Genomic DNA, 18,932 nt, shown 5'->3' with positions numbered 1-18,932 from the left:
ACATAATTCCAGCTAGAGACATGGTTTAGTGTTGACCTTGGAGTGCTGGTGAAAGGTTGGACTAAACCACCTTAAAAGTTTCTTCCAGGCAAAGATATTCTCTGCTTCTGGCAAGAGTTAATGCTGAACCCAAGTGATTGCTTGGTTTCACAGTGGAAAAAAAAATAAAGGTGTGAGAATAAGGTGACAGGATTTAAATTCCCTGAAAAATAGAATTTAAAATGTTGGTATTTCTGGGGAAAACTCTCTTGAATTTTTTTTCTTTTTTCCATTTTATTTTCTACATACTGGATGGGATCACATGAAGTAGTCTGATCCTTATTCATTCACAGAGTGCTGCCATTCTTCCCTTCTTTCAAAACTTGTGGCACATTTAGGGAGTTTAATGTGGGGTAGGTAAATGGACACTTCAGCAGCCAAGCATGACTCTCAGTATCAAGAGGTGCCAGCTAAGGTCACTGCCTTTAGTCTGCCAAGATGTAAATGCAGCTGCAGCCACAAGTTTTATCCTTCAAAGGGCTCATCTGGAGCACACAGCTGTTGTACCCAACAGAAGGAAGATGCTTAAACCTGGATGAGAAGCCATGGTTAGGTTTGAAATGACCTTCAGAAAGTTTTCACAACTAAGCAGCACTGCACAAGTCCAGAGAAGGACAACAAGGCTGGGGAGGGGTCTGGGCCACAAGGCTGGGGAGGGGTCTGGGGCACAAGCCCTATGAGGAAAGGAATTAAATAAACCTTGTCACTGGCCCAGATGGTGCTGCTTGGGAAAAGAGGCTAAATCTTTCTCTTCCCTACTCAGTTTATGATTTTTCAAGTGTTTGGGGGAGTTGTAGATCCAATTGTACATCATCCCTCCACTGAAAGCAAGTCTTTCACACCACCAATTCCATTTCAGCCTCCAATTTGGTACCACTTAGATAGGTGGAGCAGTAATTAACCTCTGTAGCCTGCTGCAAAATCCAGGAGCAGTTTCATTTTATTCTGTTTTTTTGTCTGAGTCTGTTTCTGACAATGCCTCTGCCTGTAGGATGCTATGTACTGGATGAGGCACTTAGAGCCATGGTCTAGTTGATGAGATAGGGTTGGGTGAGGGGTTGGACTTGATGATCTTGGAGGTCTCTTCCAACCTGGTTGATTCTGTGACTCAAGAGGGGCAAAAGGATATCTAGTCCCTAGTCACTGAAAGATCCTGGGCAGCTCCCTGGGGCCAACAGCTGCCTCATGACAAGGTGTCAGGAGTGCATGAGGCAGCTTTCTAATGGAACATCTTCCCTGCATCTACAACACAGGGCAGCACTTCCTTGCAAAGGCAGTCCTGTGAGGAGAGGCTGAGGGAGCTGGGGGTGTTCAGCCTGGAGAAGAGGAGGCTCAGGGGAGACCTTATTGCTGTCTACAACTACCTGAAGGGAGGCTGTAGCCAGGTGGGGGTTGGGCTCTTTTCCCAGGTAACCAGTGGCAGAAGGAGAGGACACAGTCTCAAGCTGCACCAGGGGAGGTTTAGGCTGGATGTTAGGAAGAAATTCATCACAGAAAGAGAGATTGGCCTCTGGAATGTGCTGCCTAGGGAGGTGGTGGAGTCACCATCCCTGGAAGTGGTTAAAATAAGCCTAGATGAGGCAGTTAGTGCCATGGTTTAGTTGATTAGATGGTGTTGGGTGAGAGGTTGGACTTGATGATCTCTGAGGTCTTTTCCAGCCTGGTTACTTCTGTGATTCTGTGAGGTACCATGGTTCACTATCTTTAACTAATTATAAACTGATCCTGTGTTATGCAGGGAGTCACTGGGAGACCTGGACACCCTGGGCCAGCAGGGGCAAAAGGAGAAAAGGTATTCCTTCTTTTTTTCAGTCTTGGTGAAGATCTGTGAAGGTTCTGCCATCCCACTCTGTTTCTGGGGGTGACTTTTTAACACAGAGTGCAAACAACAACCTGACAGACATTGCCAAATTGATTTTTTTACCCATTTGTATCATAATACAGGCACTTCCCCAAACAATGCCATAAACAGGGGCTTGTATTTTGAAGTGTATACCTTGTAGTGTATGGAAGGTGCACAGAATGTTCTCTGAGTATGCTATAGAACATAAAATTTAGGAAGGTGAATATACTTTTGTGCTATATTGTATGACTAGTTGCTGCCTGCTCTGCTTCTCATTCTTTTACCAGTCCAAAGCAATTTCAGACATTAGGAGTGTTTGACCAGTACTGAAATTGCCTGAAAAATCAAAAGAAGCATGGCCAGCAGATCAAGAGAGGTGATTCTGCCACTCTGCTCTGCTGAGACCTTGCCTGCAGTATATGTCCAGGTAGGGGACCCCCAGCAAAAGAGAGACATGGACCTGCTGAAGGGGGTCCAGAGTAGGGCCACAAAGATGATCAGAGAGCTGGAGCACCTCTCCCATGAAGACAGGCTGAGAGAGGTGGGACTGTTCAGCCTGGAGAAGAGAAGACTCTGGAAAGACCTTAGAGCTACATTTCAATATCTTTTTTACTTCCCCCCTTCCTTTCCCTCCTGGTATACATAGGAAGTGTTTCACAACCGAGGCTGTCCACTCCTATTTTGCCACAAGGAAAGTACTACACATAAAACATCAAATAGCTAACAAATTAAAAGAGTGGCTGGAGTGAAAGAGGAAAGAGAGCTGAAGAAAAAGAGGAAAGAGTGGCTGAAGTGAAAGAGGAAAGAGTGGCTGAAGTGAAAGAGGAAAGAATGGCTGAAGTGAAAGAGGAAAGAATGGCTGAAGTGAAAGAGGAAAATGGCTGAAGTGAAAGAGGAAAGAGTGGCTGAAGTGAAAGAGGAAAGAATGGCTGAAGTGAAAGGAAAATGGCTGAAGTGAAAGAGGAAAGAGTGGCTGAAGTGAAAGAGGAAAGAGTGGCTGAAGTGAAAGAGGAAAGGGTGGCTGAATTAAAAGGGTAAAGAGTGGCTGAAGTGAAAGAGGAAAGAGTGGCTGAAGAGGAAAGAGTGGCTGAAGTGAAAGAGGAAAGAATGGCTGAAGTGAAAGGAAAATGGCTGAAGTGAAAGAGGAAAGAGTGGCTGAAGTGAAAGAGGAAAGAGTGGCTGAAGTGAAAGAGGAAAGGGTGGCTGAATTAAAAGGGTAAAGAGTGGCTGAAGTGAAAGAGGAAAGAGTGGCTGAAGAGGAAAGAGTGGCTGAAGTGAAAGAGGAAAGAATGGCTGAAGTGAAAGGAAAATGGCTGAAGTGAAAGAGGAAAGAGTGGCTGAAGTGAAAGAGGAAAGAGTGGCTGAAGTGAAAGAGGAAAGGGTGGCTGAATTAAAAGGGTAAAGAGTGGCTGAAGTGAAAGAGGAAAGAGTGGCTGAAGAGGAAAGAGTGGCTGAAGTGAAAGAGGAAAGAGGCTGAAGTGAAAGAGGAAAATGGCTGAAGTGAAAGAGGAAAGAGTGGCTGAAGTGAAAGAGGAAAGAATGGCTGAAGTGAAAGAGGAAAGAGTGGCTGAAGTGAAAGAGGAAAGAATGGCTGAAGTGAAAGAGGAAAATGGCTGAAGTGAAAGAGGAAAGAGTGGCTGAAGTGAAAGAGGAAAGAATGGCTGAAGTGAAAGAGGAAAGAGTGGCTGAAGTGAAAGAGGAAAGAGGCTGAAGTGAAAGAGGAAAGAGTGGCTGAAGTGAAAGAGGAAAATGGCTGAAGTGAAAGAGGAAAGAGTGGCTGAAGTGAAAGAGGAAAGAGTGGCTGAAGTGAAAGAGGAAAGAGTGGCTGAAGTGAAAGAGGAAAGAATGGCTGAAGTGAAAGAGGAAAGAGTGGCTGAAGTGAAAGAGGAAAGAGTGGCTGAAGTGAAAGAGTGAAGAGTGACTGAAGTGAAAGAGGAAAGTGGCTGTAGTGAAAGAGGAAAGAGTGGCTGTAGTGAAAGAGGAAAGAGTGGCTGAAGTGAAAGAGGAAAGAGTGGCTGAAGTGAAAGAGGAAAGTGGCTGAAGTGAAAGAGGAAAGAGTGGCTGAAGTGAAAGAGGAAAGAGTGGCTGAAGTGAAAGAGGAAAGAGTGGCTTGAAGTGAAAGAGGAAAGAGTGGCTGAAGTGAAAGAGGAAAGAGTGGCTGAAGTGAAAGAGGAAAGAGTGGCTGAAGAGGAAAGAGTGGCTGAAGTGAAAGAGGAAAGAGTGGCTTGAAGTGAAAGAGGAAAGAGTGGCTGAAGAGGTAAGAGTGGCTGAAGTGAAAGAGGAAAGAGTGGCTGAAGAGGAAAGAGTGGCTGAAGTGAAAGAGGAAAGAGTGGCTGAAGTGAAAGAGGAAAGAGTGGCTGAAGTGAAAGAGGAAAGAATGGCTGAAGTGAAAGAGGAAAGAGTGGCTGGAGTGAAAGAGGAAAGAGTGGCTGAAGTGAAAGAGGAAAGGGTGGCTGAATTAAAAGGGTAAAGAGTGGCTGAAGTGAAAGAGGAAAGAGTGGCTGAAGAGGAAAGAGTGGCTGAAGTGAAAGAGGAAAGAGGCTGAAGTGAAAGAGGAAAGAGTGGCTGAAGTGAAAGAGGAAAGAGTGGCTGTAGTGAAAGAGGAAAGAGTGGCTGTAGTGAAAGAGGAAAGAATGGCTGAATTGAAAGAAGAAAGAATGGCTGAAGTGAAAGAGGAAAGAGTGGCTGAAGTGAAAGAGGAAAGAGTGGCTGAAGTGAAAGAGGAAAGAGTGGCTGGAGTGAAAGAGGAAAGTGGCTGAAGTGAAAGAGGAAAGAGTGGCTGAAGTGAAAGAGGAAAGAGTGGCTGAAGTGAAAGAGGAAAGTGGCTGAAGTGAAAGAGGAAAGAGTGGCTGAAGTGAAAGAGGAAAGAGTGGCTGAAGTGAAAGAGGAAAGTGGATGAAGTGAAAGAGGAAAGAGTGGCTGAAGTGAAAGAGGAAAGAGTGGCTGAAGTGAAAGAGTGAAGAGTGACTGAAGTGGCTAAGTGAAAGGGAGTCAGAAGTAATGATCAATAACTTGCTCAAAGCTTAAGCAGGAGCAGGGCAGGAGGCTTTATTCTTACTGTTACTTGCCCATTTTTAATGCATTTCTTCTCTATTGTCTACTGAATATCTCTCTTATATATTGGCTATTGAATGAATCTCTTCCTTACTGTCTCTTGAATGTATCTTATTTATTGTTTCTTGAATGTCTATCTCTTTTACTGTCTATTGAATATCTCTCTTATTTATTTTCTATTGAATCTATCTCTTATTTATTGGCCATTGAATATATCTCTTGTTTATTGTCTATTGATGTATCTCTTTTTTATTGTCACACTTGGTAGAGTAAAATAATGGTTGGACTAGACGGTCTCAAAAGTCTTTTCCAACCAAACTGATTCCATGATTATGGTCATCCCAGCTTGGGCATGGAGTAGATTTTGACATCAATGGCAGGCAATAAACAATATGAATCTCTTGCTGTACTAGGGTAGTGAAGGGTCTCCTGGGAAGCCTGGACCACCTGGACCTCCGGTGAGATGTTTTGTTTTGTCTTTTGGATGTCATGTTAGGAACAATGAACCTGTGAGGAAAGCATAAGCTAAGGGACTGTCCAGCTACTCCTTCATGGAGCAGAAAGACAAGGATGTCATTTTGCAAAATATTTCTGTATTCCTGCTTTTCCTTGTGATTCATCACTGTGTAAATTCAAAACTTTTAGATTGGATAGTAGGAAAAAATTCCTTACTGCAAGAGCGGTCAGGCATTGGCACAGGCTGCCCAGGGAGGTGGTGGAGTCACTATCCCTGAGAGTGCTGAAGAAACCTGTGGCCATGGCACTTGGAGACATGGTTTAATGGCCATGGTGGTCTTAGGTTGAAGGTTGGACTTGGTCTTAAAGGTCTCTTCCAACCAAAATAATTCTATGATTCTAAGGTCAAGTGATTTCACTATTAATTCTTCCAATGCTACTGGAGGAATTTAGGCAGCTTGGCTACCTGAGATCAGGGAACCTAGGGAAAGCCCATGGAGTTCCCAGGATTCCAAATGAGCTGGAATAATACCCAACACAAAATTACTTCTGGAGAATTCTAGGAATAAAAAATATCAACATGTAATGAACACTGACATTTAAAGCTCTCTGATTTCATAATGCAAATAAAAAATCCCAAAATGTTCCAAGCTCCACTGGGAGGTTTTTCTCCCCCTCTGCTCTGCCCTGCTGAGACCACACCTGCAATCCTGTGTCCAGAGACAGAGATCTGCTGGAGAGAATCCAATGGAGAGCCATGAGGATGCTTAGGGGACTTGAGTATCTCCCCTGTGAAGAGAGACTGAGAGCTCTGGGGCTGTTTAGTCTGGAGAAGAGAAGGCTGAGAGGGGATCTGAGCAATGCGTATCAGTGTCTGAGGGGTGGGTGTCAAGTGGAGGGAGCTAAGATCTTTTCAGTGGTGCACAGTAATAAGCCAAGGAACAATGAATACAAACTTGAACAGAGAAGGTTTCAGCTCAACAGGAGGAGAAACTTCTTTACAGTGAGGGTGACAGAGCCCTGGAGCAGGCTGCCCAGAGAGGTTGTGGAGTCTCCTTCTCTGGAGACTCTCCAAACCCACCTGGCTGCATTCCTGTGCAGACTGCCCTAGGGGGATCCTGCTTTGGCAGGGGGGTTGGACCTGATGATCTCTGGAGGTCCCTTCCAACCTCTGACATTCTGTGAATCTTGGACAAAAGTTATTGAGACCAAAAATACACAAGACTCAAGAAAAAATACTACAGGACTCAATCAGGGCAAGAGTTCTGCCTTTACAGTTCATAGCTGTGACACATAGTTGGTTTTTGTGTTTTAAAGGGTATGCCTTACAGTGAAAGGAATGGAATGAGCAGCTTATACAAACTCCAGGTATCTCTCTTTCATCTTTATTTTATTTTATTTTTATTTTATTTTTATTTTATTTTATTTTAATTTAATTTGGGTTTCATTTATTTTAATTTAATTTTATTTTTATTTTATTTTTTGTTTATTTTATTTTATTTTGTTTTGTTTTTATTTGGGTTTGGTTTATTTTAATTTATTTTTATTTTATTTTATTTTGGTTTATTTATTTTATTTTATTTTTATTTTTGTAGGGTTCATTTTATTTTTTTTAATTTTGGTTTATTTATTTTATTTTGGTTTGGTTTGATTTATTTTAATTACATTTAATTTTACTTTAATTTTATTTGATTTTGGTTTATTTATTTTAGTTTAGTTTGGTTTGGTTCGTTTTAATTTCTTTTAATTTTAATTTTATTTAATTTTATTTTGGTTTATTTATTTTATTTTATTTTTATTTTTGTTTGGTTCATTTTATTTTTTTATTTTGGTTTATTTATTTTATTTTGGTTTGGTTTATTTTAATTTCTTTTAATTTTTATTTTTTAATTTTATTTTGGTTTATTTTAACTTAATTTTTATTTCATTTTATTTTATTTTGGTTTGGGGGTTTTATCATTTTCATTTTGCTTTGGTTTGGTTTATTTTCTTCTATTATTCAATTTAATTTAACTTAATTTATTTTATCATTATTTTTATTTTGCTTTGGTATATTTTATTTTACTTTGTTTTCACTCACCACCTAATTCTGGCCCAACTCCAACTTTGGAACTTGCTGTTGCAGGGAGGTGTGAGTGTTGCAAGTTACCCAGGTCCACCAGGACCTCCAGTAAGTATTGACAGAAATGTCATTTCTAACAGTCAGTTGAGAGAGTAGCAGAGGGGGGGTGTTAGTTGCATGAAGTTTGGGTGAGTGCCATGGAATTTGATTTTCTGTGTGAAGAACAGAAAAAATAAGGATTTGAGGGGGAATGGTTTGAAGCTGAGGCAGAGCAGGGTTAGACTGGAGCTGAGGAAGAAGTTCTTCAGTGCCAGGGTGGTGAGACTCTGGCACAGGCTGCCCAGGGAGGTTTGTAGATGCCTCCTTCCTGGAAATGTTCAAAGCCAGGTTGGATGAGGTCCTGAGCAGCTGAGTCTAGTTGAGAGGTGTCCCTGGGCAGGGTGGGGAGGTCGGAGTAGATGATCTCTGAGGTCCCTTCCAACCTGAGCCATTCTCTGATTGGTGTGTAGTACATAACAAAGTGATTTTAGGTTTGGGGTCATTGTGGAGGTTGGTTTGTTTTTATTTAAGTACTTACTGTTTATTTAAGTACTTCAGTACTTACCTATTTACTTAAGTACTTACCTATTTATTTAAGTACTTACCTAAAGTAAGTAAAGGCTGCAAAAAAATGTTGCATCATTTGGTACTGGACTCTTCAGTGAAAAATATTCCACTACCTGCAAATGTCTGCTACAGCATTTATAGTCAGTGATGCATTAGATCTGGGGCTGGAAAGAGAAAAGCACTTTGCATTAGCCAAGCCTGCAGGTGATGCACTGACACAGAATGAATGAACCTCACCTTGCTGTGCGGCCCTGCTCTTTATTCAATGTGCTTCCACTTCTTCATTTCTTTGCAGGGTCCAAAAGGAGATCCTGGCACAGCGGTATGTATGTGTTTGGGGGGGTTATGCTAAGAGAATTCCCCAAGTAGTGCAACCCATGGTCCTAAGTCACAAGGGTGGAAGAGTCCATTAAGGTCTTTTAGCAGGTAGCTTCCCTCCTGCAGGATCAGTACATCTGAAACACCCTTTTGTTTTTTATTTTTAATTGCCAGGCTTGCCAATTTTGCAGTTTGTAAGTGATGAGACAAGGAATGAGTGCACATAGTATCAACTGCTTGTGACTGCAGCTCTGCTGAGCTGTCTCTGGATATATTTGGGGAGAAAAAAACCCAAAGAATATGAAATAAAGGTAGAACATGAAACAAAGGGAGGACATGAAATAAAGGTAGAATATGAAATAAAGGTAGAATATGAAATAAAGGGAGGACATGAAATAAAGGTAGAATGTGAAAAAAAGATAGGATATGAAATAAAGGTAGGAAATGAAGTCAAGGAAGGACATGAAATAAAGGAAGGACATAAAATAAGGGTAGAATATGAAATAAAGGTAGAACATTAAATAAAGGTAGAATATGAAATAAAGGGAGGACATGAAATAGAAGTAGAATACGAAATAAAGGGAGAACCTGAAATAAAGGTAGAATGTGAAATAAAGGTAGGAAACGAAGTCAAGGAAGGACATGAAATAAAGGGAGGACATGAAATAAAGGTGTTCAAAAAAAGCTTGGAAGTGGCACTTGGAGCCATGGTTTAGTTGTCAGGAGGTGTTAGGTGTTAGGTATTAGGTAATAGGTTGGAGTTGATGATCTCGGATCTCTTTTCCAATCTGGGTGATTCTGTGAATGTGAAATAAAGGGAGAACATGAAATAAAGAGAGGGCATGAAGTAAAGGGAGAATATGAAGAAAAGGGAGAATATGAAATAAAGGGAGGACATGAAGCAAAGGGAGAACATGAAGTAAAGGGAGGACATGGAATAAAGGGAGAACATGAAATAAAGGGAGGACATGGAATAAAGGGAGAACATGAAATAAAATAGAATATGAAATAAATGGAGAACATGAAATAAAGGGAGGACATGAAATAAAGGTAGAATATGAAGTAAAAGGAGGACATGGAATAAAGGGCGAACATGAAATAAAGGGAGGACATGAAAGAAAGAGAAAACATGGAATAAAAGAAGGACATTAAATAAAGGGAGAATATGAAATAAAGGCAGAAAATAGCTCAAGAGCTATTAGATTGTTGCCAACACTGAATCTGAAAGCAGTGAGGGAGAAAGGGCAGTGTGCTACATCATGCCAGCCAGCACCATCTGTAAATTGATCCTTCCATTGGTCCCATTGCTTCTGGTGAGCAAGATGCTGCTGATCACAGGAGTCACTGTACCTTTCAGCTCTGCAGTCTGACATTCAAAAGCAGATCTGGTTAACTTTTTGGGGTTGTTGCTTTTCCTTTAAGCCTTGTGTTATGTCCTTTTCATGTGTGATCTTTCTTTTAAAATTGTGAGGAGGGGGGAAAGGGCAGCTGGTGGAAGAAGCTTGAGGAGCTGCATAGGGCTAGCCACCACCAAAATAGAGCTGCAGATCCTGCCTGTTGGTGACTTCATGAAATCCAGACAGGAATTTGCTGTAGCTTTTGGTATAGCTGAGAATTGCTGGAACTCTGCAGTTACTGCCTGCAGTTTCAATTTCTGTGGCAAACTGTCACTTTTCCTGAAAAACCAAAGAGAATTCAAAAGGAATTCAACTCTCCACATGGAATTGATTTCTCCAGGGGAGTGTATTTCTGGGTTTCTTCCAAAACTTAAAGACCTACACAGGGACCTACTCTGTGTGCCCTCCACTGCAGAGTTAATTTTGAGGAACAAGCACAGAGCTGCTTGGAGCTGCTTACACCCCAGGGCTCTTCCACCTGGAGGTGCTTTAGAGCTGACCTTGGCTTGCAAGAGCATTGGAGTGGGTTCCTCTGGATTACATTCTTCATCCAAATGAAAAACCACTGATCCAAACATTTGCACAGTGCCTCTGGGCAAAGCTTAGTTTTTGCAGATGACTGCAACAGGTCATACCAAGCTCTGTTCATAGCTGGCTGCCTGGTTTATTAATCTGAGGTTAATTAATCTGCTGTTGCTCACTGTTCAATGTTTCTCATGTAGACTGCAGAAATTCTAATGTATGCAACCTTTTCTAATTAACAAAACACAAAAAATAACTACATCAGGGAGACCCTGGACCCATGGGATTACCTGGACTGGAAGGACTTCCAGGGGAAAAGGTAAGACTCTTGGAAAGACTCTTGGCTTCTTAATGGCAACTGTATGCAGCCAAATGTTTGCTGAAAACTTGTTTGATTTCTTTTTTGTTGTTTTGTTTTGTTTTTCTCTGTGTGCAAGTTAAAGTTTCTGTGTGGAAAAAATATTTGCACATTTATCTGCCTTTTGTTTGTTTTTGTTTTATTTTGTTTTCTGCTGGACTGTGTTCTAAATCACACATACACCCTATGTAAAAAATTCATTCCCTGCAGATGGGAAAATTGTGTGTAGGATCTCTGGGAATATTTTGTTTTCTTGACTTCATAGTATAATTTTCTGGAACACATACTACATATAACTGAAGTTATCTGATAGTAATGTAGTCAACATGTTCCTAAATAGAGTCACTGGTTTGTGTTCTCTCCTGGGAACAGCCCTGCAGAAAAGGGCTGAGGGGGGTGAGAAGCTGGACAGGAGCCAGCAATGGGCACTGGCAGCACAGTAGGCCGATGGCAGCCTGGGCTGCATCCAAAACAGTGTGGCCAGAGATGGAGAGAGTGGATCCTGCCCCTCTTGCTCTGCTCTGTGGGGACCTCACCTGCAGTGCTGTGTCCTGCTCTGCAGCCCCCAAGAGAGACATGGACCTGATGGGATGGGTCCAGGGGAGAGCCGCAAAGATGATCAGAGAGCTGGAAACCTCTCCTGTGGGGACAGGCTGAAAGAAGTGGGGTGAAAATAGAAGGCTCCAGGGAGATCGTACAGCTACATTTGAATACCTGAAGAATAGATGAGGGTGGTTGTATGCTAAAAGGAGAAACTTTGCTCTGGTAGAACCATGGCACAAGCAAAGTGAGGATGCTGACTTGCAGCAAATGGATGACTGGGCAGCAGGAAGGTGAAAACTTCTTTGAAAGATACATCTTAAATATCACACACACATAGAATGGTTTGGGTTGGAAGGAAACTTAAAGATCATCCAGTTCCAACCCCCCTGCCATGGGCAGGGACACCTTCCACTAGATCAGGTTGCTCAAGACCTCATCTGACCTGGCCTTGAACACCTCCAGAGAGGGGACATCCACAACCTCCCTGGGCAACCTGTTCCAGTGTCTACTCACCCTCAATGCTAAAGAATTTCTTCCTAATCTCCAGTCTAAACCTCCTTTCTTCCAGTTTAAAGTCATTGTCCCTCATCCTATCACTCCAAGCCCTTGCAAACATTCCCTTCCCAGCTTTCTTGTAGCCCCCTTCAGGTACTGGAAGGCTGCTCTAAGGTCTCCCCAGAGCCTTCTCTTTTCCATGCTGAACAGACCCAACTCTCTCAGCCTGCTCCAGCCCTCTGATCATCTTTGTGGCCTCCTCTGGACCCACTGTAGTTGGAAAACCATGGCTAAATCAGGGATTTTCCATCCCTTTTCAAGGAAGACCTCTAGCAGAGTATAAGGGGCAGCATGGAAATGATGACATCATACAAGAGAACCTAAACAAAGGAGTTCAGTTTCTTGCTCAACTCTGCAAAATTAGTCAGCCACAAAGCTAAATATTAGCATTTTGGCAGAGCCTGGCTCTTGGCCTCGCCTTCAGCTCACTGAATAATCCCTCCTCAGGTTTTAATGGGAATCCACACACAAACTTCTATTTTGAGTGCTAATATAGAAGTCTAAATGGTCTCTTTTCTTCAGGGGGACCGTGGACCAGCTGGCACACCCGGAGTAGCAGGGACACCGGTACGTATCCTCACGAGGAGTTCTGCAACAAGAGGGTGCTGGAACATGGGAACAGGTGGCCCAGGGAAGTGACATTCAAGGTCAAGACATTCAAGGTCAAGCTTGATGGGGCTCTGAAAAACCTGATCCAGTTGGGGATGTCCCTGTTTACTGGAGGGGGGTTGGACTAGATCAACTCTAGAGGTCCCTTCCAACCCAATTCTGTGATTCTTTAAAGTAAAACTGTTTCCAACCCATTTTTTTGATTCTTTAAAGTAAAATTCAGTTTCCAACCCAATTCTGTGATTCTTTAAAGTAAAACTCAGTTTCCAACCCAATTTTCTGATTCTTTGAAGTAAAACTCAGTTTCCAACCCAATTTTCTGATTCTTTAAAATAAAACTCAGTTTCCAGCCCACTTCTGTGATCCTTTAAAGTAAACCTCAGTTTGGTAGAAGCTGATAAAAGAAGTCAAGCAAGGTGCTGAGCTGTCACTTCCATCACTTTCTGTGGCACAGCAACACTTGGCTCATGCTGTATAGGCAGGTATGAAAATGGTGTGGGTTGTTTTTTTTCCTAAAGCGAGTTTTGAGTGTATACCACTGAGGGTTCATGTTCTTGTTATTAAAATGACAGGAAGGAATGGTGTGAATCCAGCAGAAAGCTGCAATTTGAAGCTAAGCTAAGAAAGCATCCAATATTCTCCTCACTGCCTCAGTTTAATATAGATAAGGGAAAAAAAAAATATGTTTTCTGCCTTCCTGGGCATGCACAAATTTCTGAGCATCTCTAACAAAGAAAAATTATCAATCTTCTTGCAACTCACAGGGATCTGCCTATCAAGGCAATCAAACCTTTGCTTTAGGGGAAAAGCTTTGTCAGCTCTTTATGGGTAAGATTCAGAGAAGTTCCTGAAAGTCACCCAGAAGCTTGGTTGTAGGGGAAGGTAAATGCAACTAATCATAAATTGAAATTATAATTACTCCTCTGCCTTCCTAAAGGAAATGAAGGCAACTCCTCTTTGGACTGCACTCACAGTTTAATAGACTAGAAATGTTTATCCATCTTTCAGGAGGCAACGTGGCGCTATTTATATGCAAATACCATTTGTTATTAAACCTGGGCAGCTGCCAAGCCATTCAGGAGCTGGGTTTCAATTTTAACTGCAGGTTTAGTGAACTAAAGAGAAGTTGGTGTCTGGGCACTCCCAGTTCCATTAGCCACCCATTTAGTTTCTATTTACTGTGAGTTCCAAGAGAGGACATCAGCTTCCATAGCTTAATTAAATTAATTTCTCTCAAAACAAAGGGGGAATTGCACATTTAGGGGGGAATTGCACATTTAAGGGGAAAAGAGGAGAGTTTCTTGGAGGCTTTATAGCTCATGACAGAGTTTCAGAGTTTGTTGCTCTGGAGTATGGGGTGAATCAATAATGCAGCAGCCAGTTAGGATGATCCCAATTGTTCATTCCTTGTTTATTTCCCACTGGATATGTTCCAAGTCTTGTTGCTCTCTCTTCTAGCTGGGTGTGAAATGTTTAATGAGATCCCTTCCTCACTGATGGAGTTCAACTCTGTTAATTACATTTCATTCTATTAAACTCCACTGCAATAATTTGCTTTAGCATTATATGCTAAATTAACAAGTTAATAGACATGTGAGGGACAATATTTTTTAGTAGTCTAGGAAGAGGTTTTGAAATATATCCACGTATCTTACTGGAGAAGAAATTTGTCCTCCTTTCCTGGCATTATTCCCTAGACTGAACAGTGGATCCTTATTTCCATTTGGGAATGTAAACCTCTCATTTTACCTTTGGTTTTGTTGCTAAGCAGAATGATCAGGGAAGCCTGAGCTGAGATTCTGCAAGAATTGCCACCAGTGACTGCCAGCCCTCTTGTTCTTGAAGTTGTTGCTGGTGTTGATTTTTAGCCCCTGTGCTCAGCACTGGTGAGGCCACACCTTGAATCCTGAGTTCACTTTTGAGACCCTCACTCCAAGAAAGACATTGAGATGTTGGAGCAGGTCCAGAGAAGGACAACAAAGCTGGGAAGAGTCTGGAGAGCAGGGCTGGGGAGGAGCAGCTGAAGGAGCTGGGGGTGTTTAGAGTGGAGAAGAGGAGGCTGAGGAGAGACCTTCTACCTCTCTCCCTGAAAGCAGGGAGGTGGGGGTCAGTCTGTTCTTCCAGGCAGCAAGTGATAGGATGAGTGGAAGTGGCCTCAAGTTGTTTCAGGGGAGGTTTAAATTAGATATTAGGAAAAATTTCTTTCCTGCAGGAGTAGTCAGGGATTGGAACAGGCTGCCCAGGGAGGTGGGGGAGTCCCCATCCCTGGAGGTGTTCAATAAATTTGTAGATATGGCACTTCAGGACAGGGTTTCCTGGTCATGGTGGGGTTAGGTTAACAGTTGGACTTGATCTTCAAGATCTTTTCCAACCTTAATGGTTGTATGTGTTAGATCCTTCACTCATCCAAGTCAGCTGAGAATCTGCTCTAAGGATACTGCCAGTGGCTTGGCAGTGCTGGGTTAAGGGTTGGACTTCATGACCTCAAATGTCTCTTCCAAACAAAATGATTCTATGATATCTTCAGGAAATCCAGATCCAGTGTCATTGATTCTTCTCTGGGGCTGAACCAGATTGGTTTTTACAAGCAAGGCTTCATTTGTAAAAACTAAAGCCATTTAGAAGTCATGATGTAAATTATGTGATGTGAAAGGATTTGTCCAGGGAGATGGTGGAATCCCCATCCCTGGAGGAATTTAAGAGGCACATGGATGTGGGGCTGAGGCATATGGTTTAGTGGTAGTGGTGGAATTGTGAGCTCTAGGCAAGCAGTTGGACTTGATAATCAAAAAGATCTCTCCCAACCCCCAACAAATTCTGTGATTCTATGGTTGTGAATTGTGTCAGGCTGAACTTAACAGGACAATAAAAGTGGCCAAAAAAAAAAAATGAAGAAAATTTGCAAAAGCTGTTAAGTCAATCAAAAAGCTTACTTGAATAATAAGTGAGGACTGGGATCTGCCTGAAGGAAATCATCTTGATTTCACATCTGTGATGGTCAGCTTTGATCTGACCATGACTTCTCAAGAAGCAAATCATTTTGGTTGAGAAAAGACCTTTGAGATCATCAAGTCCAAATTTTATCAAACTCTGCTGTTGTTTAAATGAGAAGAGGCTAAATTTCTTGACAACATTTTCTCATGATTCAAAAAGGGCAAAGAAGATGAAGGGATTGAGTTGTGCTGTCCACAAAAGCCAGGTTAGCATGGCTCAAATCCTGAAGAAATCTGTTACAACTGTTCCTTTTCCTCTCTTAAGGCATGCAGTGGCCAATACCATGAACATTTCACTCAAATATAAAGCTTCTCATTTGTGACCTGAGGGAATTCATATTTTCCTTCCTGGTAATTTGACTTTCTGATGTTGTCTTTTTGCAGGGAAAGCCTGGATCTCCTGGGGCCCCAGGGATGCCAGGGGAACCTGTAAGTCCAAACCTGGGTTCTAGACCCTTACAATGGTACACAAATAATTCAAACATCTCATGCAAGATTTTACATCCAGATTTATACATGTGGGCTTTGGGTTTGTTTGTTTCTTTCTTTTTTTTTTTCCTTTCCTAGGGTGAAAGAGGACCTATAGGAGATATAGGCTTCCCTGGGCCAGAAGGGCCACAAGGAAAACCAGTAAGCAATTTTCTACTGTTTATTACAGAAGGATGCATCTTAGTTTATCAGAGTCATGACAGAAATCAGCTTCCATCCTGCTTTGCTTAAGCCAGGTGACATCTGCAGAGCAGTTAGAGCTACAGCACTCAGTGTCAGCCCTTCAGTCAAGAATTCCTGGTATGATGATGTTTTAGATGTTCATGTCACTGAGATGTTGCCTTCAAAGGTTCTTCTGAGGCTCCTTAAGAGCCTGTTGACATAAAGAATTCTCACACCTTTTGATTCAGGAGATTATTAACCCAGACATTCCCCAGAGTCTATAAAGGAATTCCCAGTGTCAGTGTAAATTGTGCTTCATGGCTCTGAATAAACTTCAGAACCTTTCTGTGTGCAGGGGATGCTGAAGCATTTACAGCTCACTTAGGAGATGCCTAACCTGAGCTCTTTATTTAGTGAACCAGTGACAGCAGTGTAGCCAGCTCTGTCTGAGCTGGTTTCAAACAGCCTGGTTTATATTCTAGCAGTGGTTCAGCTAGGATGGCACAGAATTCATTCTCTCCCCCAAAGCTTGGTGTTCTGGGGACAAGGGTGAGAAGGAAACAGTTTCAGCCTGCCAGCTCATCTCCACGTCACACCTCTGGCTTGAAAGAAGAGACAATTTCTGTGGTTTCAGCAGCAAACTGAGAGGGAAGGAAATATTCCTGCTGGCTTTGCTCATGCAAGTCCTTCTTTCTGACTCAGGGAAGCAGCACTGAAACTGCTGCATGTGCAGATCCACCTAGATCCTAGGGAATTGACCAGTGCCAGAGCATTTACCTGACAAGCCTCTGGCACTGTGCAGTCGTTAAGGTAGTTTCTGGCAGGGTTTTGAGCCATGATAATCAGAGTTCTCAGATAATAAGCACCTAAAGAAAAAATTCTTCACTGTGAGGGGAACAGAGCACTTGAAAAGGTTGCCCAGAGAGGTGGTGGAGTCTCCTTCTTTGGAGGCATTCAAAACACACCTGGATGTGTTCCTGTGTGATTTAGCCTGGGTGCTGCTGCTCTGACAGAGGGTTGGACTGAGTGGTCTTCAGAGTAGGTGATCTTCAGAGGTCCCTTCCAACCCTCACCATGCTGTGACTCTGTGAGATTCTGTGATTCCAGTTTGAGAGCTAAGAGAGGCCTGGGACTGCTTCCTGCAGATAGTATGAATGAGACCAACCCTCTTTGGGGAAAGAAATGCATTTTCCCAGCCCAGGAGGCTGAAATTGTGCCAAGCCACAAGTCCTAAGGAGCAGAGAATGTAACTGAGCACTTGTGGTGAAGGCATTACCACTGTCAGAGCAGAAAGGTAATATCTAGAGTAAGAGAAACCTCTTCTGGGGTTGTATCAGGACTGGAGCAGTGCATGCACAGGTCCATATCCCACATTTGCAGTTGTTTCTGCATACCTTCTCTTTGAAAGTTGTGTGCTCACTATATTTGATGCACATCCTGATGCCAAAGGTTTTTGGTTTCACCATTTGTTCTGTTTTCAGCTCAGATTCCATGTGCTTGCAGTTCAGTGTCACCCTGAGCTCTGTTATTTCACAGCTTGAGACCATTTTTGAGTATTTCTGATTTGTAACCACACAAAGTGGATTTGCAGTGACACCAGTCCACTTCTGGGCTCCCCACTTCAAGAGGGACAGGGAACTACTGGAGAGAGTCCAATGAGGATGCTGAGGGGACTGGAGTATCTCTGTTATGAGGGGAGGCTGAGAGAGCTGGGGCTGTTTAGCCTGGAGAAGAGGGAGGGGGAATCTTCTTAATGCACAGAACAATGCTGTAGATGGGGCTGGACTTTCCTCAGTGGCACCCAGTGATAGGACAAGGGGCAACAGGGACAAACTAGAACACAGGAGGTTTTCACTTAATGAGAAACTTCTTTACTTTGAGAGTGGCAGAACACTGGAGCAGGCTGCCCAGACAGGTTGTGGAGTCTCCTTCTAAGGAGACTTTCAAAACCTACCTGCAGAGGACAAGTTGCTGTGCAACCTGAGCTAGGAGAATCTGCTTTAGTGGGGGAGTTGGGATCTCCAGAGGTCTCCTCCAACCCCCACGATTCTGTGGTTCTATGATTGAGCTTCAGCCATGTGATTGGGTTTTTTTAATGCATGTACACAAGTGTCTGTATTAACAAATTTGGCTTGGTTTGCTTTTCCTTTTTGTGTTTTGTTTTATAGGGAGTCAATGGAAAAGATGGATTGCCAGGCCCTCCGGTAGGAAAACTTCCTTTTGCATGCTCTGCTCTATTTTATGCTTCACAGACACCATAGCTGTCAATCCCAGGCAGTTGCTTTCAGTTCTGCTAACAGATGAATATATTAAAAAAAAAATTAAAAGCCTTTAAGTGATATTTTCATCTCCTCTTTTCTTTTATTTTTCTTTTTCATAAACAAATGTTCAGGGTGCTGTGGGGAGACCAGGAGACAGAGGACCCAAAGGAGAACGTGTAAGTCCCTTCTTTCAGCAACAGTGTTCTTTCTACTCAGCACCACATCAGCACAGATTCAACAGGCAAACCCAAGAAATTAATTCTCTGAACCTCAGCAGTCTCTTACATAATAAAGAGTTGTAGTACTTGGAATATTATGTCCAGTTCTGGGCCCCTCAGTTCAAGCAGGAGCTCAGGGAATTCCTTGAGAGAATCCAGCAGAGAGCCACCAAGCTGCTGCAGGCGGTGGAACATCTCCCTGTGAGGCCAGGCTGAGGGAGCTGGGGCTTGGAGCTTGGAGCAGAGGAGCCTGAGGGCTGCCCTCATTGCTGGGGATGCAGATGTGCAGGGCTGGAGCCAGGCTCTGCTCAGGGATGGCCAAGGACAGCACAAGGGGCAAGGGCTGCAAGCTGGAGCAGAGGAGGTGCCAGGGGAACAGAAGAGAAAACTTTTTCACTATGAGGGTGGCAGAGCCCTGGAGCAGGCTGCCCAGAAAGGTTGTGGAGT

General features: G+C 42.8%; 1 protein-coding gene across 1 annotated transcript in view; it reads left to right on the top strand.

Moving 5' to 3' along the window:
* Positions 1-18,932, top strand: part of COL19A1 (collagen type XIX alpha 1 chain) — a 204,041-nt gene that overhangs the window by 169,802 nt on the left and 15,307 nt on the right. Inside the window, exons 34-44 of the mRNA XM_054394527.1 lie at positions 1,778-1,831; positions 5,350-5,394; positions 6,710-6,760; positions 7,518-7,562; positions 8,356-8,382; positions 10,563-10,616; positions 12,276-12,320; positions 15,740-15,784; positions 15,923-15,985; positions 18,175-18,210; positions 18,399-18,443. Of these exons, the coding sequence (XP_054250502.1) occupies positions 1,778-1,831; positions 5,350-5,394; positions 6,710-6,760; positions 7,518-7,562; positions 8,356-8,382; positions 10,563-10,616; positions 12,276-12,320; positions 15,740-15,784; positions 15,923-15,985; positions 18,175-18,210; positions 18,399-18,443 (510 nt within the window). The remainder of the gene's footprint in view (positions 1-1,777; positions 1,832-5,349; positions 5,395-6,709; positions 6,761-7,517; positions 7,563-8,355; positions 8,383-10,562; positions 10,617-12,275; positions 12,321-15,739; positions 15,785-15,922; positions 15,986-18,174; positions 18,211-18,398; positions 18,444-18,932) is intronic.

This window comes from Indicator indicator, chromosome 2 (assembly GCF_027791375.1).
Source record: "Indicator indicator isolate 239-I01 chromosome 2, UM_Iind_1.1, whole genome shotgun sequence".
NCBI lineage: Eukaryota > Metazoa > Chordata > Aves > Piciformes > Indicatoridae > Indicator > Indicator indicator.
This window is presented reverse-complemented; position numbering and strand designations above follow the sequence as displayed.